This window comes from Piliocolobus tephrosceles, chromosome 1, assembly GCF_002776525.5.
Source record: "Piliocolobus tephrosceles isolate RC106 chromosome 1, ASM277652v3, whole genome shotgun sequence".
Lineage (NCBI taxonomy): Eukaryota > Metazoa > Chordata > Mammalia > Primates > Cercopithecidae > Piliocolobus > Piliocolobus tephrosceles.
The window spans coordinates 123,939,991-123,962,967 of NC_045434.1; the positions used below are offsets into that span (position 1 = coordinate 123,939,991).

The window sequence follows — 22,977 nt, forward strand, 5'->3', positions numbered from 1 at the left end:
GGACTGATCACTGTGATTTAAATCCAGGGCCGAGTTGACAAGGCTAGATTGGCTCTTTACCCCTCATTTGCCCTACTTATAGAGTGTAGCACTCCAGAAGCTTCAGCTGTACACTGGGGTATTTACTAGGGCTCTTTCTTATTTAGTCACTCCAGTTTTTGTTTTTTCTGGACCATCTGGTTTTCTCTTTATTTCCTTAGGTTTTTGTCATATGCACTTTAAGAATTAAGCTCACTTTTCTGCACTTTATTTTGCTCCAGGTTAATGGCCTCCTACACTTCCAAAACTCTGTGTCTCTCTGGTTTCAAAAGACTGCCAACATCTCTTTTCTGAGCTGTGGTTTTCTTCAAGATTCTTACCCTTCCTCCCTTTGGTAAGAAGTGGCAAATCCCTCAGGAGAAAAGTGACTTCTGGTCACCTAACTTCGTTCTTACTTTCTCTCTGAGTTGTTAGCCCTTCCAAGATGCCTGCATCAGTAGTTATTGAATGCTTCAACTATTTTTTTAAATCATTATTCTCCCAAAGTTAATCTATCATCATCAAAAGCAGAATTCAAGAAATTATTTGTTAAATGTCTACTGTGTGCCATAGTAATGCTAACTCCTGTAATGCAAGGGTTATGTGTTTACGTGTGATGTGACATGTTTTCTGATTCAAGGAACTAACATTCTACTGACTGACGTGGAAACATAATACATGCCACAGATAGGTTGGTAAGTGGTTATGGTAGAGACATATGGATTATGCTGTAGGAGCTTAGAGGAGATGCACTTAACTTACCCTCTAGGTGGGAGTAGGGAATGTGCCCCAGAAGTGTTTCCTAGAGGAGGCACGACTCTAGAAAGGAAAGATTGAGAGTTAGCCATAAATCCTCATCTACTTAACACAATAACAGTTGTAAGTATACCATATTAATACTGAAAATGTATTGCTCATTGCTATTTAAAACAATAATTAATTTGAAACATTAAAAATATGTTTGAGGATGTAAGCTAGTTTCAAAATTTTAACGATGGCAATTGATTTCTTCGTAGGTATTCAAAGCAATGAGTATCCCACAGATCAGAAATCCGTCCCTGCCTCCCCCAGAAAAAATGTCTGAAGCCTATTCTGCAAAGATTGCTCTTTTTGGTGCTGGGCCTGCAAGTATAAGTTGTGCTTCCTTTTTGGCTCGATTGGGATACTCTGACATCACTATATTTGAAAAACAAGAATATGTTGGTGGTTTAAGGTAATGCCTACATTTATTTCGTATTTATAGTGTCAGAAATGAGGGAGCAAAACAATTATGAATATTGTTGGTTCATGATCATATAGAAACTTCAGGCTCACAGATGGTATTTTAAATGTTCTTTTTCCAAATGTTCACATTTTGATTACATTATTCACTTTAAAATTTGCAGTTGGCTTGAAGCAATATTTAAGAAATTTTCTCTCTAGTTCTGTGAATTTAAGAGAAACCTCTGCAAATTATTTTTTGATTATAAGAACCAACCATATGAAAGATGGTTTTAGCCCTGTGAATATTTTTTTTAATGGAGATATACCTGAAAATCATGGATATTAGTGATGGAGAAAACCTAGCTCCATGGAATATTGGACTATTCATTATGTTCTCTAATTAAATATGTCATCTTACATATTTTCAGTTTAAAATTTCTTAAGTCTTACTTTTGATTAAAATTTTGTCAGCATCTACTAGAAATGTATTTAAATATAACATTTTTAAAATCATATAATCATATCATTCCCATGAAGGTTTATACATGGGAATGGGAATATATATTGAAAATAAATAGAACTCTATACTTGATGTATATTTCATTATCATAAAGAAATAAAATTTATTATGATTAGGGAGTAGATATTGCTTAAAACATTTGATACAAAGTAAAGAATTTGGATGGTAACTGAATAATATTACTCAATTGATTTTTATTTTCCCTGCATATACTATTAAAAAATCGTGGATTATAAAATGCAGCCATTTGGAATATCTGTTTCTATGCTTAACATTTAAATTTGTTATGGCTCCTGCCCTATGTGTAACCAATAAATTAATCATACCCAATAATCACAGAGGATAAATTTAATCAAGTTGTTACTAAAATTTGTGAAGTTTCTTATGTTTTCTGGCACCTCTGAATATATGTTAATAAATGTATAAATTTCAATATTACTCAAACAACTATATGCTAAGCGCAAGATAATACAAAATTATCAATTATTTGTATCATTGATAGAAATATGTTGATATGTTTATTGACATAAATATTGATGTATAAGCTATCATTAATATAATCTTATTTGACTGAATCATCAAGCAAAAATATCACATACTAGGAAGACCTTTTAGTGTGGATATGAAACATAAACAACTTGATTGTTAAGAAATAATTATTCTTCTGTATTGATGTTCCACTACTATGAATTTCAAGAGATTACATGTATTTTATGAATTTATTTTTCTGGAAAGTAAAATGTCCTATATGTTGTTTCGCTGGAAAGATTTAGACTATCATTTTAATGGCATTTAACACAGCTTTATTAATTAGAAAAAGACATAATCTGTTAACAATATATGTATAGGCATTGTATGTTTTTTTCAGTTATACATATCAGTGAATAGCTGAGTTAACTTTTAAAATATAAACTTAATTGTGCACCCTGGTAAGCTAGGAAAAATCTCTTTGCCACTTGATTGCATTTTCACAAAAGGGTTAAAATGGAACCCACCCTGTTTATCAATTACTCTGTATTGCCAATTTTGTTGTTAGCCTGTGTCTGTTTTAACTCAAATGCAGGATAGACATTTATAATTAATATAAATTAGTACTAAACTTGGTTTTTAAAATTTATTTGCTGAACATGTTTTAGTGAGACAGACTTCTTTGGATTCATGACCAAACATGGTGATTTTTCTTTTAAAGTTGTTAAATTCTTTCTTTTGGCTTTGAATCTTTTCAGTGTGTAGAGACAATATGAAATATTTAATCAATCTCATTTGTACTGTCCCATGGTAAAGGCATTCTGTGTCACTGTTACAGGATTACAAAAACTGACGCTGGAATTTAGCCAGAATTACAATCACAAAACTTTCCTGTTAATTTATTTTCTACTTATGATTGCCTCTCATTCTCTTGTGTCTTCAAAGTGGCTAAAAAAGATTAAATTAGCTTTGTATTTGAAATCAATTGCTTAAGGAAGTAATGTCAAGTTTCATCTTTCCTTCTGCTTTGCATCCAAACAGATTATTTTATCCCTGGTGAATTAGTATCACAACAACTTTTTAAGAAATCACTAGAGTCAGTGAAAAATATCTAGGATTAATCTCTGTTGCATTGAACACATCAATTATTTTTAATGTTGCAACAAATTTATAAAATAATCAGTAGTTTTGCTTTCCTCTAACAGTGGCTGCTTTTATCAGGGCACGAGTTTAACAGGGTTAAAAGGGTTTGATATTATAATAAAGATAAACAAAATAGTGTTAAGAGATTTTCAAGAATGTGTGCACATATATACTTTCTAACTTTTTGCTTATAAATTTTTAATATATAAGAATTTTGACGTTATTGTTAGGAAGGATAGTGAGGCCAGTGCTGCTCTTTGCTTTACCTCTTTCAAATTTTATATTGTTTTTATTAGGCCTATTGTTTTTCTTGTTGATTGACAGTAAAGAGAAATAGAGTCTAGGTGAAATAGTTATAGCAATAGGAAATATTTTAAGAATGTGTGATGTACTACAAATTTAAAGTCTATTATCTATATGGTAATGAACTGAAGCATGCTTCTGTCAGAGTATGAGAATTGTGCTTTAAAAAGAGTGGAAAGTTGTTATAGATACATTTCATTACATGAAAGAAACATGAAAATAGAAGAAAGATTTTTTTTCATGTTGTCTTGACATTCCACTGACTATACTAAAGGATTTATGATTACAAGAAAATTTTTTTTCAGAACCTTAGATTGTTACAGGATCAGAGATAGAAGAAAAGTTTGTTTTCCTAAGCACAACAAACTTGGAAAATAATCATTCCTATTAAATTTTGTCTTCTGTCCTTTTATCTCCTTTCTCACCATGCAGTCTTCAGAGTCATCTCATTTACTCTCATGGTTTCAAATTACCACGTACATGCAAATTTCTTAAAAATCTGTATCTGCTCTGACCTCTTTCTGCATTCTGAGCAACAGATTTATACATTCAAATCCTAGACATCTCTTCGTAAACTTCGTATCAGTGATCAGTGTTGCTTCTCTTCCTGAGTTTGCCATCTCAGGGGATGGCATCACCAAAATGGGGATTATCTGGGCTACTCTTTAATATACTGGCAATTCCATTTTACAAACACTGTAAAAAAAAAAAAAAATGTCCTCTGATATCCTTTACCTCTCAGTTTCCTTTTTTTTTTTTGTTTTTTTTTTTTTTGTTGTTTTTTGAATCTGGCACTTTCACCCTGGCTGGAGTGCAGTGGTGAGATCTAGGCTCACTGCAGCTTCCACCTCCCAGGTTCAAGTGATTCTCCTGACTCCGCCTCCCAAATAACTGGGACTATAGGCATGCACTACCACACCTGGCTGATTTTTGTATTTTTAATAAAGATGGGGTTTCACCATGTTGGCCAGGTTGGTCTTGAACTCCTTACCTCAAGTGATCTATCCGCCTTGGCCTCCCAAAATGCTGGGATTACAGGCGTGAGCCACTGCGCTGGGCCACCTCTCACTTTCTCTACCACTGCAGTAACCTCCTTCCTGATTTGTCTTTTCAGATTCATTCTTCTTTTAGTTTCCAAATCTGATTTTATTACTCTTCCACTTGAAATCTTTCAACAATTCCTCCTAACCTCAGAGATAAAGGATCTGGCCTGACATAAAAACCCTTCCAAGATCTGATACCTACCTGTATTTTCCCCTTTCTCCTTCCCTCAATTCCTTCCTTCAGGATATATGTATCCATCTCTTGACTATGTGCTGGTCATTATTTCTGGCTCTATTTAGAGCATAAAAGTAAACAAGGAAAAGTGCCTTCTCATGGGGCCTATATTTTAGTCATGGGGAGACAGACAATAAACTAACAATAAACCAAATATAGCATATATTAGGTGATGATAAAGGAGGAAGGTTTTTTACAAATGATGGATTAGTGGTCTACCTAGTATACTAGATACTCAGAATAGATTTTTTTACCATGCTATCCTCTGGTCTATACAATAAAATTCAATAAGAATCATACAATAACCAGTAATAATTATTTTTAATTTATCCCTGTAAAACAAAAAATGAATGATTAAAACAAATTATTTTAGTATTAAGGATATAGCTATTTTCAATTTTAAACACAAAAATTCCATGTGACCATGCAAAATGATAGAATTGAAGTAATTCATATTGCTTCATGTCCTATCATTTTATCTATTCCAAATCAATTTTTCACATATTGGAATCTGTAGTATCACAGAGTGGAGGCATATGTCACCTGCGGGGAGTTGGAATGAGGAATGCCTGTAGCTGAATCAGCAGGTCCTGATGGCCTCTATTTAACTGTAGTTCTGCAAGTTAACTTTCCTGTAGAACACAATGTTTATTAAAGAGTTGGTAATAAAAACGGGATCATTGAAAGCTTACATATATATTACTAAAACTCAAAAGCAACTATGGCTATTATTTAGAATTTAGATCCACCAGAGAATTATTTTTTGGCAGAGACATTGTTTAGGATATTAGTGATATTATTTAGAATTACTAGCTGATGAAAATAATATAAAACAGGCCCATTTTAGTAAGTTTTATAATGGTTTTTAAATTGTCTAAAAAGAACACATTCTCTTACTGCCTGCATCTGGGCTTGGTGTGGTGCTGGAAAGGGAATAGTGTGTGATAATGGAGTTTGGGGCCTAAACAACTCATAAAATGGGGTTGTCTGAGGACCAGTGTTGGGATGCAAGAACCAAAGCTTACTGTTAGTCATGATAAATATGAGATACCTATTAGACACCCAAGTGAACGTAAAAGTCTGAAATTTAAGAAGAAAAATGTGGAAGCCATCACAGACTGATGATATTTTAAATTCCTAAGACATTTCTCCTACCCATTTACATCATCTCACAATAAGCCTTCCCTCCTTTGAAACACTTGTTCAGATTTGATGTTTTACATTTGTCATTTTGTTCTGCTTATGTATGTGCTTATGTGTTTCATCTGTTTGCTGACTTCATCTATTAATGAATATAAATACATCACATTTTTCACAATCAGTAATTTCCACCCACCCCTACCTACCTAAGTGTAACCAAATCTAACATTTCTCAGTGTTTCACATTTATCTGATTTACTTTAGGAGATGCTGGGAAATGGATTCTCTCACACTTATTCATTTAACACTGTGCTAAGTGTTGGTGACAATGGTTTCAGAGCAGCGTGCGGTTTTTCAGCAGAGCTGCTGAACCCCAGCAGCCTGGTTTCCATTTCCTCTGGTGCCTATATCTGTGTTCAAAGTTATACTGCCATGGGTGGTGCCTGTTCCTTCCTCCTTTCTCAGGTTTCTTACTGCTAGGTTAGGCGTTCCTTCCTTTCTTTTTCTCTGGCCAACAGAAAAGTTGTCCCTGTTTTCTCTAACATGCTCTTTCAGAGTTTTTTCTTAAGTCAGAACCGCTGGCTTGCACTCACACCATTTTTTTCCCCTTTTATTCCTTGTGCTTCTACTTATATCCCATAAAAATCCAAGAGTTGACCTGACTCATTGGAAGGTTCTCGGCTTCATGATATATCTGGATGTATTTAGGATTCTCATCTTGTTATAGTTGGTTTATTTGGCTGTAATGCTTTGTTCATAGTCCATTGCTTTTGCTTTCCTGTTCAACCTTTTGAGGATCTGCATCAGTGCCCGATTTTAGTCCATATTTAATCTCTCTCTCATGGAACTGCATGTCTATCAAGTCTGGGTATCTGTTTGTGTCCACATACAGTCCATAATTGTTAAGAACCTTTCTACTTAGACTTTGAAGGGAAAGCCTTCTTGGTGCCCAGAGCATTCTGGCACATTCATGTTACCTTGAGGTAATGTGACTGGAGTTCACAAGTCGTCTTAAGAGATTTTTATCTTTTCCCTATGCTTGAATTCATTCTTAAACATAATCTTATATTTCTAACTAGAGGGAAGCTCCTTTAGTGTACAGCTTTGACTTTGTATGTTTGCTATCTTGCATTTTCTATAGCATTGAGCATGATGTCTTGCTGATTGATATATAAAAATTAATTGAATAATCAAGTTCTTAAGTCATCAAAGAATGAAAAGGCTGTACTTTGGAAAACTTTTCAAATGATTATCCAGAAGATTCATCTTCAACAATTATTTATTTATTTAACGAATTAATCTTTGTAATATTTAAAATGTAATTGCTATTATATATATAAACACACACACACACACACCTTAAAGATATAATGGCTATACTTCTCTCATTGTGCATACCACATTCTAAATGTAATTATCTTTTATGTTTCCTTCCCTGATCAGAAAAAATAACTTATTAACAGTGAGAATTTGGTACAATTCACCATCAAATCATTGCAGTTTACACTTACCTGGGACTTTGTAAACACTGTGCCTGGCACTATTCACTTTTAATGAGTAGGTGAATGAATGAATCAGCGAATGAATGAATGGATTGCCGTGTATTCATGCACATACATAGCTTTATAATTGTTAACAAAACATTGGAAAGTGTTTTGAGCTTACTTTTAATACTCTATTATACTACTAGAATAATAGTGCTATAGACCTCATGATTTTTTTTTTAAATGCAGGCAATAGGCATTAATATACAATAGGATTGTTTTTTCATGACTGAACCTTTTGGGATACTCTTCGCTTTCACAGAAGACTAATTTATTGTAAAAATATTCTGTAGATCACATGGAACTGATTTTGTAATATTCTAAACAGCATGGTAATATAGTTACACATTTGCATTTCAACAAGCTAGAAGTATATTTATAGAATATGTGTGTGAATATTAGTATATATGTGTATACATATATTAAAATCTGTATCTCCAACTAGCTTTATTAATAGATTTTTAGAATTATTATTAAATAAATCAACCAAACACTTTATTGAACTTTAAAGTATTGAAATTTCTTTTGGCCAGTTTTATATTTATCATTTTCTATTGCTATAACTTAGTTATTTTTATATCAGTTTCGACTGTATCTTTACTCCATGTAATATATTTATGTCAAGAAAAATGTAGATGTCCTCATGCATATCTTATGTGATATATAAATATCCTTAGAAGAGATATTTATTTACTACTAATCCGTGAAGACATGTTACATTTTTTTAAGATTGGTCATTTTTCTACTGATGCCTGTTTTTCTTTTCCTTTTTTTTTTTTTTTTTTTTTTTTTTCAGTACTTCTGAAATCCCTCAGTTCCGGCTGCCATATGATGTAGTGAATTTTGAGATTGAGCTAATGAAGGACCTTGGTGTAAAGGTAAATGAGAAAAACACCTAACTGTGTACTGCTCAAAAAGAGAGGAGTAAGCTCTACGCAAGGATTAACAGCAAATGTCATGCATTTTAGGAAAGAACAATTAAAAGCTACACCAGGCAGAAGCAGAAAGATGCTTCCCCTTGCTTAGGGCATTTGTCTGTCTACTGTCTGAATGCCACTAGCCTGGAAAAGGGCAATCAATAGTTCTCATCTGGCATGCCTGCATGTGATTAATTGTCTGTAAGAAACAAATTCCTAAATTGCTTTAGGGGTTCAGTGCAGCTAATAGAAGGATTTGGTTTCTTTAATCACGTTTTTTCATGCAAGTTGTGTGCACTCTGAAGCATTAGTATTTCACAATTTGGAACATAATTTCTTACGGAGATTTGTTTTATTTATTATATTCATCATGTCAGCAGTGTGAATGTGATAATCCTTTCTCAACACAAGGAGTAAATCAGTGGGATAGAAAGCAACAGCTTCGTATTTTTTGTTATTTTGTGAAACAAATATTGTGTTGTTCTTTTCGAGATGGTCGAAAATTTGACACATTGTTATTTTCAGCATATAGCTTTAAATATTTCTCTTCTTTTCTGTTAACAGCATTATACTCTAGCTCTCCACTTGAACATACTGCTATTTTTGTTTCAAAAATGTTAATTTTTCATAATAGATATAACAAAATAGATTAGTAATGTACTGTGATTTACGTAATACATGATGTAAGTATATGCAGAAGATATTTTGAAAAGTGATTAACAAACTACTCATACCTTTTGCATTTACCAGTAAAACTTAAAATGAATCAATGAAAGAGAAAACACTCAAAACAATATTTTGTGATTTATATTTATAATTACATTTTATTTGACAGCGGTCGGGTGATGAAACATTCACACATAATGACTAAACAAGATGTCTGGGAATAAAAACACACAGTGTAGATTTGGGCAACTTTATAAAATCTTAATGTTCAAAATTACAGTGTTCAAGATAGATAATTGAGGGGTGATTATTTTACGGAAGTATATTCTGAAAAGTTTTAAAATGTCTTTCATTTTGAATACAAGTTTTTCTCTAAATCTCATTAAATAAGGAAATGGTGATTGAAATTTCCAACTATTAGAGTTGGTATTTATGACTGAATTGAAGATGAATGTTCCCAACACAAAGACATGGGGAATGTTTGAGGTGATGAATATCCTAATTATCCTCATCCTAATTATCCTCATTTGATCATTACACGTTGTATGCATGTATCAAAATATCACACATACCCCATAAATATTTACAATTATTATGTATTAATAAAAAATAAAAAAAGAAATTAGGCTTTGCTTCTACATTTATCTTATATAAAATTGCAAAATTGCATTCAATTTTCACAGGACCAGATATGTTGCATAAATTAGACCATACCCATTACTCTTTGAAAACTCATCAAGGCGCAGTAGTAGGCAATATACTGAGTGCCAAGAAGTATCCTAGCTATAGTCATGCCACTTTTTATTTTCTTGTCAGATATCTTTGACAAAATCTATTAATATCTCGAACGTTGGTCAAAATTTGCTCAAATAAAAAAGTATGCTACTAATATTTCTACAAAATAGAGAAATATTTGTTTATGTATGCAAAGAATATCTCTGGAAAGTTATAAGAATCTGATAGCACAGATCACCTTTGAGAACGTGTGGGAAAATTTTTTCAACATTTTGTACACTTGAATTTTAAACTCTGAATCTGTTACATTATTGAGGAAAAAAATGGAACCTAGATTAGAAAGCTAATAGTACTGTCTTGTCCATCTCTCAAGCTGTTTTAAGATGTGAAGGAAATGGTGTTTTCAAATTTGCTTTGTAAACAATAAACTGTATATACAATTCTGAGGAAAGATAGCAGTGAGATTCTTTTTCACTTTGAGGATTTGTATCCATTGATGAGATACTCTTGCAGCTTTTATGACTTACGAACTTTAGCCATAAGAGGGTACATTTTGAAAAAGTGGTCTGTGCTTGTTACCTCCTTTTGAAAAGTCATCACTGAGGTTCTTTTTATAATTTGCCTTCTGTTTGTCCCTCTCAACTAGTATTATGTATTTTAAAGTCAACAATAATTTCCTGGCAATGAAGTGAACTATTTTTGTGGGTTCATACTGTTTGACTCTCATGTAGCATGTGATATATAAGTTCTCTTATATACGTATGTATGTATTTTGACTTTCATGGGCCTAGCATTATCTTGTTTATTCTTCTACTTTTTCTTTTGCTTCCCAAATAGGTTTTATCTTTTACTCAACAAATAATTGTTCAGAACTTATTTTTGCCAAGTAGTATGCCAGGGCTAGAACCATGTAGATCCATCTTTCTTTTGAAATCCAGTCCTGTATGCTTCGTAGTTTAATAAGCATATCATTAATAACATAAACTGATTATATCCAGAACCCAGTTCAGTTTCATTATAGTATCTTCACTCCCAACTATCTTTTTTAGCTGCATTTCCTATTGAATATTTTAATTTCAATTTGTCTTATACTTATTAGCCTATCAGTCCTTGTTAGTTCTAAGACTAATTTTTTCAAGTCAAATATCATGTTACAAGAAAATGAAGATAATTTTATTTGTTATTTGTATGTATTTTTTTCTTCCACGATTTCAATAACTAGCATGTTAACAAAAGAGGTATAATACATGGAATACTTTTTCTTCTCTCTGAAATAGGATTTTTAATCATATTGAATAAATATTTTTCTAGTCTTACATTAATAAATTTTATTAATTAAAAAAGTTAATAAAAAGTGTGTTAAATTTTTTAATTCCCCTCTATAAATACTTATGTTCAGTTTATATGTTGAATTCTACTAATCATTGAATTTCTAGAATATATCAATTTTGGCATCATGTTTATTTCTGTACATGTAATTCAGATTTAATTTGTTAATATTTTTAAAATTCTTTCTTTTGCATTCATTTATGTATGTAATGGATATTAAAACTGGAAATATAGCAGGGAACAGTCAAATATTATTGTTACCATTACAAGTTTTGAATGTCCAAAGACTATTTTTGTTTTGTTTTGCTTTATTTTTATTTGTTATTTTGTGAATTTTTCATGATAGAGTTATATTAGCCTTATAAAATTAAACTTCTAAGCATTTTATTGTTTTCTCATTGGTAAGAATATTATCCTGACACATCTTTTTTACTAAATTTGGAAGTTGTCATCTTCTCCAAGCCATCTTATGAAATAGAACTATGACCATTTTTCTTCATATCTTCTATAAGTTTTTTCCACTGATTTTATTCTGTCAATTTTGCCAATATATTTTTTCTAGAAAAATTTCTGCTTCATTGGGGTTTTTGAATTTATTAGCAAAAATTTAAGTCTATTATTTCAGTATACTATAAAAATACCTCATCTGTGCCTATGATTATATTTGCTCTTGCATCTCTAAATTTACATTGTGTTTTCTCATCTAGTTAATATTTTCTTTAAAATAAGCAGTTATCAAAGTTTTGTTTTCTTACTCATTAATTGCTGACTATATCTTTATAATGCTTTCCCCTGCTATTCTTATTTGTTATTCTCTTGTTTAAAATTTAGTTTTATTTTATTTTATTTTACATTCTGGGATGCATGTGCAGGACGTGTAGGTTTGTTACGTAGGTAGACATGGCACCATGTGCCATGGTGGTTTGCTGCACCTGTCAATCCATCACCTAGGTATTAAGCCTCACATATATTAGCTAATTATCCTGATGCTCTCCCTCTCCGTGCCCCACTCAACTGACCCCAGTGTGTGTTGTTCCCCTCCCTGTGTCCATGTATTCCCATTGTTCAGCTTCCACTTGTAAGTGAGAACATACAGGGTTTGGTTTTCCATTTCTGTGTTAGTTTTCTGAGGAGGATGACTTCCAAATCCATCCAGGTTCCTGCAAAGGACATGATCTAATTTTTTTAATGGCTGCATAGTATTACCTAGTGTATACATGTACCACATTTTCTTTACTATATTATTGATGGGCATTTGGGTTGATTCTGCGTCTTTGCTATTATGTATAGTGTTGCAGTGAACATACACATGCATGTATCTTTATAACAGAATGGTTTATATTCCTTTGGGCATATACCCAATAATGAGATTGCTGGGTCAAATAGTATTTCTGGTTCTAGGTCTTTGAGGAATCGCCACACTGTCTTCCACATGGTTGAACTAATTTACATTCCACTAACAATGTAAAAGCATTTCTATTTCTCCACAGCCTCACCAGCATCTGTTGTTTCTTGACTTTTTAATAATCACCGTATTGCCGTATTGACTGGTGTGAGATGGTATCTCATTGTGGGTTTGATTTGCATTTTTTTCCAATGATTGAATGAATTTGAGCATTTTTCATAAGTTTTTTTTGGCCACATAAATGTCTTATTTCTCTTATCTGTTATTTCTTATATCTGTTCACGTCCTTTGCCTAAGTTTTTGTTTGTTTGTTTGTTTTTGTTTTTTGTTTGTGTTTTTGAGATGGAAGATGGAGTCTCACTCTGTTACCCAGGCTGGAGTGCAATGGCACTATCTTGGCCCACTGCAACCTCCACCTCCTGGGTGCAAGCTGTTCTTCTGCTGGAGCCTCCCAAGTAGCTGAGATTACAGGTGACCGCCACCACACATGGCTAATTTTTTGTATTTGTATTAGAGATGGGATTTTACCATGTTGGCCAGGATGGTTTTGAACTCCTGATCTCAAGTGATCTGCCTGCCTTAGCCTCCCAAAGTGTTGGGATTACAGACATGAGCCACCGTGCTTGACCTCCTTTGTCCACTTTTTAATGGGGTTGATTTTTTTCTTGTAAAGTCGTTTAAGTTCCTTGTAGATTCTGATGTTAGACCTTTGTCAGATGGATAGATTGCAAACATTTTCTCCCATTCTGTAGGTTGCTCATTCACTCTGATGATAGTTTCTTTTGCTGTGCAGAAGCTCTTTAGTTTAATTAAATCTCATCTGTTAATTTTTGCTTTCGTGCAGGTGCTTTTGACGTTTTCATCATGAAATCTTTTCCTGTGCCTATATCCTGAATGGTATTGCCTAGATTTTCTTCTAGAGTTTTATAGTTTTGGGTTTTACATGTAAGTCTTTAATCCATCTTGATTTAATTTTTGTATAAGGTGTAAGGAAGGGGTCCAGTTTCAATTTTCTGCATATGGCTAGCCAGCTTTCCCAGCACCATTTATTAAATAGGGAATCCCTTCCCCATTGCTTGTTTTAGTCAGGTTTGTCAGAGACCAGATGGTTGTTTGTGAGGTCTTATTTCTGAGATCTCTATTCTGTTACATTGGTCTATGTGTTTATTTTTGTTCCACTACCATGCTGTTTTGGTTACTGTAGCCTTATAGTATAGTTTGAAGTCAGATACCATGATGCCTCCAGCTTTGTTCTTTTGGCTTAGGATTGTCTTGGCTATGTGGGCTCTTTTTTGGTTCCATATAAATTTTAAAGTAGCTTTTTCTAACTCTGTGAAGAATGTCAATGGTAGTTTAATGGGAGTAGCATTGAATCTATAAATTGCTTTGGGCAGGATGCCTATTTTCATATTAATTATTCTTATTCATGAACATGGAATGTTTTTCCATTTGTTTGTGCCCTCTCTGATTTCTTTGAGCAGTGGTTTGTAGTTCTCCTTGAAGAAGTTTTTCACTTTCCTTGTTAGCTATATTCCTAGGTATTTTATTCTCTTTGTAGCAGTTGTGAATGGGAGTTCATTCATGATTTGGCTCTCTGCTTATTGTTGGTATATAGGAATGCTAGCAGTTTTTGTACACTGACTTTGTATCCTGAGACTTTGCTGAAGTTGCTTATCAACTTAAGCTATTGGGCTGATTAATGGGGCTTTCTAGATATGGGATCATGTCATCTGCAAACAGAGGCAGTTTGACTTCTTCTCTTCCTATTTGAATACTCTTTATTTCTGTCTCTTACCTGATTGCCCTCACCAGAACTTCCAATACTGTGTTGAATAGGAGTGGTGAGAGAGGGCATCCTTGTCTTGTGCCAGTTTTCAAGGGGAATGCTTCCAGCTTTTGCCCATTTGGTATGATATTGGCTGTGGGTTTATCATAAATGGCTTTTATTATTTTGAGGTATATTCATCAATACCTAGTTTATTGAGAATTTGTTAACAGGAAAGGACATTGAATTTTATCAAAGGACTTTCTGCATCTGTTGAGATATTCATGTGTTTTTTTTTTCCTTTATTTCTCTTTATGTGATGAATTACACTTATTGATTTGCATATGTTGAACCAGTCTTACACCTAGGGAATGAAGCCAACTTGATTGTGATGGACAAGCTTTTTATATGCTGCTGAATTTCATTTGCCAGTATTTTATTGAGGATTTTTGCATCGATGTTCATCAGGGATATTGGCCTGAAGTTTTCTCTTTTTGTTGTATCTCTGCCAGGTTTTGGTATCAGGATGATGCTGGCCTCATAAAATGAGTTAGGGAGAAGTCCCTTGTTTTCAATTGTTTGAAATAGTTTAGGAAGAAATGGTACCAGCTTCTATTTGTAATTCCGCTAGAATTCAGCTGTAAATCCATCTGGCCCTGAGCTTTTTTTGGTTGGTAGGCTATTTATTACTGCCTAAATTTCAGAACTTGTTATTGGTCTATTCAGGGATTCAACTTCTTCCTTGTTCAGCCTTGGAAGGGTGTATGTGTCCAGGAATTTATCCATTTCTTCTAGACTTTCTAGTCTATTTGCATAGAAATGTTTATAGTATTCTCTGATGCTTATTTGTATTTCTATGGGGTCAGTGGTCATATCCCCTTTATCATTTTTTATTGTGTCTATTTGATTCTTCTCTCGTTTCTTCATTAGTCTATTGGTATATATGTACACACACGTGTGTGTGTGTGTGTGTATTTTTTTTTTTCCCCCAGGAAAGCAGCTCCCGGATTCATTCATTTTTTTTTTTTTAATTTTTTATTTTTTGAAGGGTTTTTCATGTCTCTATCTCCTTCAGTTCCGCTCTCGGAGTTACATGGCATTTACTCTCAAATCGATCACGTAATTGGAAGTAAAACACTCCTCAGCAAATGCAAAATAACTGAAATAATAACTAACAGTCTCTTAGGCCACAGCACAATCAAATTAGAATTCAAGATTAAGAAACTCACTCAGAACCACACAATTGTAAATTGAACAACTTGCTCTCGAATGACTCCTGAGTAAACAATGAAATTAAGGCAGAACTCGAGAAGTTCTTTGAAACCGGTGAGAACAAAGAGACAATGTACCAGAATCTCTGGGATGCTGCTAAAGCAGTGTTAAGAGGGAAATTTACAGCACTAAATGCTGCTTCAGAAAGCTAGAAAGATCTCAAATTGACACCCTAGCATAACAACTAAAAGAACTAGAGAACCAAGAGCAAAATATTCACAAAGCTAGCAGAAGGGAAGAAATAACCAAGATCAGAGTGGAACTTATTTGTTATTTGTTTTAAAATCTTGAGTTGTATACTTATTTCATTTTCATATTATAGATTGAATAATGGAAACATTCAAAGTTATTAGTTTCAGTAAAATCTTTGTCAGCATCCATGTGTTTTCATTATTTTATTATTTTTATTTTTCTTCAAAAAGTAGTATATTTTTCCCTGTGTAGATAACAGTTATGTAGGATAGTATTTTCATTTGCTTCTGTATTCTTGTGTAGAATTCAGTTTTTTTTCACTTTATTAGCCGTATTTGCATTTTTTTAATTTACCAAGTATACTCTCAATTGATTTCACACCAAAGGATCATTTATAGTGTAATAAAATTGTGTATTCCCTTTAGGAGAAATGGCTTCTTAGCTGATGTTTATTTTTAGAAAACTTCTTAATTTTGTAATAAAAATTCTAATATAAACCCCTATAAATTATTTTTAAGCTAAGATGCACTTCAGTAGAATCTCCTGTGATATTTGTGTCAATGTTACAAATCACTTAGATTAAATACTCTTTTTTTTTGTAATGCAACTCAAGATTTAAGTAGAAATACATATTTTTGTTTCATGGTCTTTATAATATTTTTCAAAGTTAAAAGTATAAAATGTAAATGAAGATATTGTATTTTTGCATATTATGTATATTTGTCATTTCCCAAAGTATTCTGATATAATTCTAATTGATTAACTTAATTTGTAATTTCTTTACATTTCTTCTGCTTTATAGTTTGAGATGAAATATCTAATACAGGTATTATCTTTTTCTTGATAACCTCTAATAACATCTTGTTTTTCACTATGGTTATTTGAACCAAGAATATCTGTGATTGTGAGGTAGTATTAGAAAATAAATATAAAATCATATTATTTCTCTCCTACAAGGAAACATGTACACTAAATTTTCATTTCTAAAGAAAGCAAAATACTTTCAAAAGTTCTTCATTTTATTTTCTATCTTAGAGCATCTGGAAATATTTGGTCTATTTAACCAAATTTTCTATTAGAAAACCATGAAGAGTATGTATGTTTTTATTTGATTTTTTAAAACAATAGGCATCACCTGTTTTGTCTGAAGATTTATACTCCACAAAAAAAGTTGTAAGCCTTTATCCTGCATAATAAATGTTATTATGTGTATAAATACATGTTATAGTATTAAAAGAAAGTTTTCATCAAATCCCTAAGAGACTATTAGATGGAACTTTGGCTCAGGGTACATGACATTCAGAACTGTTGGACTAAAGTAGTGACTGTTACACTGAACTTGAAATACATTGAATTTGTATTCTGAATTTAGGTAGGAAATATCTAATAATATGTTACTAAAGTTATTAGAGGAAGGTAGAATATATACTGTATATATCCATATCTAAGAAAATCAAGATGGAAAGTATTACATCTGTAAAAATACCAGGAATAAAGAAACAAAAACACCAAACAAATGCCCATAATGTGATTTTTCTAGCATCATATCTATTTAACAAATGGCATTGAGATTTCATAGCTTATCAGCCAACGTGATGTTCCTGATAGCTGTAGTTGTCTTGCAATTCTAGTTTTAGTTAACACACATTTCATCTCAATTTCCCAAGGCATAATGTAAGTAGAGCTTTACCTTTGTTGTCAAGGAATCTTTCTTCTAATTCTTTTTAAGAATAGATCATTTCTTGCATGACAAATATTTGGGGCCTCAGACTTTTAGAAAGGGAAATTTGAATAGTTTCTCATTCACAGAAAGGAAAGAAGTCTGGTGCCTGTCACTCCATGGAGTGTTATTGTTATTGCTTTGTCCCTATTTCTACCAGGGATCTGCTGCTGCCCAATGATGACCATCCTCCATCTTTCCCACAATGTCTGTCCATGGTAAAGTCGTCTTGCTGGTCTGCTTCACAGTAGATTCATACCAAGAGTCAAGATACTTGTCTTTGCAGCTTTCCATACACGAAAGGAAAACTCAACTGTTTTCCATTCCCATTTTCACACTATTATATATTACAGTAGAATCAGACTGTAGCAATACAAAATGTCTGAGCACCTTTCTTATATGTTACAAAATCAAAGACATGCTCACTCTGCTGTGGTGGAAGGATTGGGATGTCTTTATTCCTCTTTGATAAATCACAAAAAGTCACTATTAAACTAAACTGTTGTGCCTTCTCCCACAAATACCCATCTCAAAAAGGTTGGGAGGTCTTCTTGAATCTTCCTGCAGAGGCACTGAATAAAGTAAACCTAAGATTAAGTATTTTGAGAATCACCTCCACCAATTAACTCATTGCTCAACTTTGAAAATGGCATTCTTATTCAGTTTGCTAATATACTATTAGCATGTCTGGACCTGGTGTTTTCTTTTATGTCTAACCTTTATTATATATTGGTATGAAGGGCATTTGATTCATAAAACAAACAGCGAAATTCTTTTCCTTTTCCAATAAAATATGTATTATTTAAAAGTTAGAACACATTAAAGTTCTAAAGCCTCACTATTAGATAATTTTAATGGCATCAAATTCTACTATTTCTAATAGTAATACTATTAATTACTATAAAATGCTTTGACTAATACATATTTAATTCATGTTCCAGTTTAATGTTGTTTCATACCTTCCAGAGTTCTAAATATTAGGTATTAATCTTACCTTGGTTGTCCCCTTATTATAAACTTTCTGACAGTTACCATATCTTCCAATATAAAAACAGAATTACTATTTTAGGAAGACAAAATATGACCCTCTATGATCCAGTTCCAGTCATCTTCTCCTCTTCAGCTTCTTGCTCCATTGCTTGCTTTGCACTTTATACTCCTGAAACACAACCTTTTTAGTACGTCTTCACATACAATATGCTGTTCTTTGCCCTTGAGGATGGTGCCAGCTCTGCCCTCTAACCTCAAGAGGCACAAGAACACGGCAATTATGCATGTTGACTCTGAAATTAGATTGCATATGTGACTGCAATAAAGGTTATGTAAGCTCTCTTGTCGTTTAGTATCATTATCTGTTAAATGAAAATACTGGTAACACTTCATGGGGCTGCTGTGGGGATTAAATGAGTCAGTATATGCAGTACTTAGAAGAGAGCTGTACACTTAGGTGCACTATTCAGTGTAGCTGTAATTATCGTTTCATGGGTATACATTGCTCTTCTTCTATGACTCAGCTTAGAGACTTTGTTTTTAGGAACATTTTGCCTTCAGAACACAAAGAAACCTACCAGGCATTGTGCTTCCTTTTATATGGCAGGAAATGCGAGATGCAGCTATTTGTCTTTTACTTTTAGGGGGACTTACTGGCGCATACTTAATAACTGGATCTCTAAACTTCACTCGAGAGGCCAGTCCCTTATCATAGAGTTCATCTTTCACCCACTGGAGTGCAGATATCTTAACAGTTTCCAGCATACTCACCATCTCTTGTTCATGCTGTCTGATCTGCCTGATGTCCTCAATGTAATGAATCACTGTGACGTTCTGTGGGATGTCCAGATCGCTTCAGATTACATATATTATTACTGAAAAGAGTTGACATATCCCTGAGGCAAAACTGTAAATGAATATTCTTATCTATACTCTGTGACTCTGAACTATTTCTGATCTCCTTCTCTAATTGGAGTGGAAGGAGTATGCGTTTGCCAAATCAATGGCCACATGCAGTGTATGTGTGGCCTTATAAAACTTCTCTAGCAATAATACCACATCTGTAACAGAAACTGCAATCAGGACTACTCTTTAGTTAAGCCTGCAGACGTTTATAGTCATCCTCCAGAAATTCTCTGGTGTTGGCAGGGGACAGGCTGGTGGATTAAATGGGGATATGACAGGGACCACTACCATCTCTCCTCATCCCGTTGCACCCGGGATAGGATATTATCTTTGATTTAATCTCTTGGCTGGATTTTCAGATATTTTAATGTGACCTTCCCAACTACGATAGCTTTTATAGCTCTTACTTCACAAACCAGAGACCCAGTGTAGGGATTACTTCAATTGACAAGCGTAACAATTTCAGTTTTGCTCTTAGAGACTAGGAGAATGATCACTGACTGGGTTGTGGTTTCAGTGGGTGCGCTGTGAACTAGACTTCAGTCAGGCTCCATTTTTTGCCTTGCCCCGTAGGTACCCATTCTTATGTCTCCAAGTATCAGTGTTACTGAAGAACCAGTGCTTGGTAGTCCTTGAAATGTCCGATTATTCCCCTTTTTCCAGGGCTTAGTTGCCTGGATAAATGACCATAGTTTCCTTTGGGAAAGGACTGGGGGAATCACAGCATTGACTTGCCGGGATGTTTCAGGGTCTTTATTCCTAGGGACCCTGACACCTCTTTGGTTAGTAGGTTCCAAAAGTGAAAATTGTCTCGTCTGAGAACTGACCAAGTAGTGTGACTTTTAATAGGGCTGACTACACTCTGCTTCCAGACTTTGTTCTTTTTCCCTTGACAATGTCCCCTATCAAAATCCTGTATTTTCCTTTTAAAGGCCTTATTTGAAATCCCACTTCTCTGTATTCTTGACCTTCTAAGCTTAGGTAAAATGAATGTCCCCAGCCTCTGAACTCTCATACACATGTGGTGATCATAGCCTGTTTTATATTATATTTATTTGTGTATATATTTGCCCCTACTTGACTGTACATTGATGCTGGAAATGTGTCTTATCATCTTATTATTTAAGTGCCCCACATCGTGCTTTGTACATATTATGCAAGCTATGGAAGCTTACTGATGATTTTAATGACACTGGCTTTTCTTCTGCATTTAGTCCTTAATAGAACATATTCCTGTTCTATTTATATGCTATTTTGTGTATGTAAACCTGTATACTAAAAGACAAAAATGTTGTCACATTTTATATGGAGTCTCATAGAATTTTTGCCAGACTTTTTATTATTTTTGATGTTAGATATTAAGATTTTAATTAATCAAATGCCAAATTTTCTTATGCAAAATGTTATTTCTTATAGGTAATTTGTGGTAAAAGCCTTTCAGTGAATGAAATGACTCTTAGCACTTTGAAAGAAAAAGGCTACAAAGCTGCTTTCATTGGAATAGGTGAGTAGTTTACTCTTAAATATATTTATTTATAGTGTATTTTTTATTTCCTAGCAATATCCAGAAGAATGACTGCCTTCAGACATTTTCATGATAGAAGTTATATTTATTCAGGGAATAACAGATAGAAATGGTTGGCCAAGTAACTAAATTTCTATTTTACAAGTAGTTGTGTTGTTTCACCTTAATTATGGAGAGATTTTGGCAAGATTTTTTTTTAATCTTCCCATTCTTTCACCACACCATTGTCACCAGTGAGAATCTCTAGGAAGAAAATATTTTCAAGTCATGTCACCGGAAACTCAGAATCTGTCTAGAGGCTGTAGCTTTCTTTTTATGATACAACAATTGACTAAAGTGATAATGAAGGACAGAGTTGGCTGGTTCCCTTTTGCTATTCATTTTTCAAAATTTTCTAAAGACTTTTCTTATTTGGTTGAATTTTTTAAATGTTCCATCAGTGTTCTGAAAGTCCCATAGACAGTGTATTACTCCTGAAGCACTCAATATATACTGTTTTCTCATATTTTGCCTAAATTTGTTATAGGGAATGAGTTTTCTAGCATTTTTCTTTCACTTAGTGTTTACTGAGAGACCAGAGAGAACAAGTGAATTGACTTGACTTAGTCTTTGCCTCATGCATGTCGTATTCATTCTCTAATATGATTTGTACTATGGGCAATTACGGCATATAAACTGAGTATGTTAAATCAGGGATCCCCAAACTTAGGGCCATGAAGTCGTACTGTACTGTTAGGAACCTGGCCACACAGCAGGAGGTGAGTAGTGGGCAAGTGAGCCTTACTGCCTGAGCTCTGCATCCTGTCAGATCAGCATTAGATTAGATTAGAATCCAATGGCATTAGACTCTTATAGGAGTGCGAACTCTGTTGTGAACTGGGCATGCGAAGGATCTAAGTTGCATGTTCCTTATGAGAATCTAAAACTAATGCCTGATAATCTGAGGTGGAACAGTTTCATCCTGATACCATCCATCTTCTCCGACCTGGTCCATGGAAAATTTTTCTTCCATGAAACTGGTCCTTGGTACTAAAAAGGTTGGGAGCAATGTGTTAAACTGTTACTCATTTTTTTTTTTATTATACTTTAAGTTCTAGGGTACATGTGCATAACGTGCAGGTTTGTTACATATGTATACATGTGCCATGTTGGTGTGCTGCACCCATCAACTCGTCAGCACCCATCAATTCATCATTTATATCAGGGGAGTTATACTCATTTTTAATATAAACCCCTCGTCTTGTATTTTACTTTGTCTCTTTGGCAGTTCACACCCAGAATGTGAAGTTCTAAATATCATCACTTTAAGTCATCACACACTGAGTAATGTTTGTTTGGCAGCTGTTCTTTTTTATTGCCTTTCTGGAGTGCAGTCATTATTAATGCTTCTTTGTCCACTAAACTTTTCTTATCAGAATGTCATATCTGAGACCATGTCTGTCAGCCCCTTTTTTTAGGTGAAAAATTATGGAAAGCAATATAAATTTGCACTGTCATCTAGCTCCTAAATGTCTCAACTGAACCTCCTTCCTTTCAGAAAATTTTGGCTGCTATTGCCGTTAGTATCTGTCTATATGATCTTAATTACAATATTATAATTATTGTGTGTATCAAAAGTAGGAAGGAGGCAAGATCTGATATTTCCCCTAGGTTCTATTTTTAGGCATATTATATTTGACTTTAGCTTTACTTTTCAACATTACGTTTGTATTGAGAATTTAATGTAAAGAAATTGAGCATGTGTCTATAAGTTCCAATTACTGTCAATAAACACATGATCAAAAATGCTTGGTCAGTAATAAGTGGAAAATTTCATCAGACTTTAGGTCTGCAATACTGATAATGTTATTAAATAACTATTTGAAATTCACCATTATACTAAAAGATATGTTTTCCATTATTTGAGTATATACTAATACAATTATTAATACATGTATC

General features: G+C 33.5%; 1 protein-coding gene across 2 annotated transcripts in view; it reads left to right on the top strand.

Moving 5' to 3' along the window:
* Positions 1-22,977, top strand: part of DPYD (dihydropyrimidine dehydrogenase) — an 875,732-nt gene that overhangs the window by 258,456 nt on the left and 594,299 nt on the right. For both annotated transcript variants that reach the window (XM_023231016.1, XM_023231017.2), the window contains exons 6-8: positions 1,035-1,231; positions 8,414-8,495; positions 20,931-21,018. In XM_023231016.1, the coding sequence (XP_023086784.1) occupies positions 1,035-1,231; positions 8,414-8,495; positions 20,931-21,018 (367 nt within the window). The remainder of the gene's footprint in view (positions 1-1,034; positions 1,232-8,413; positions 8,496-20,930; positions 21,019-22,977) is intronic.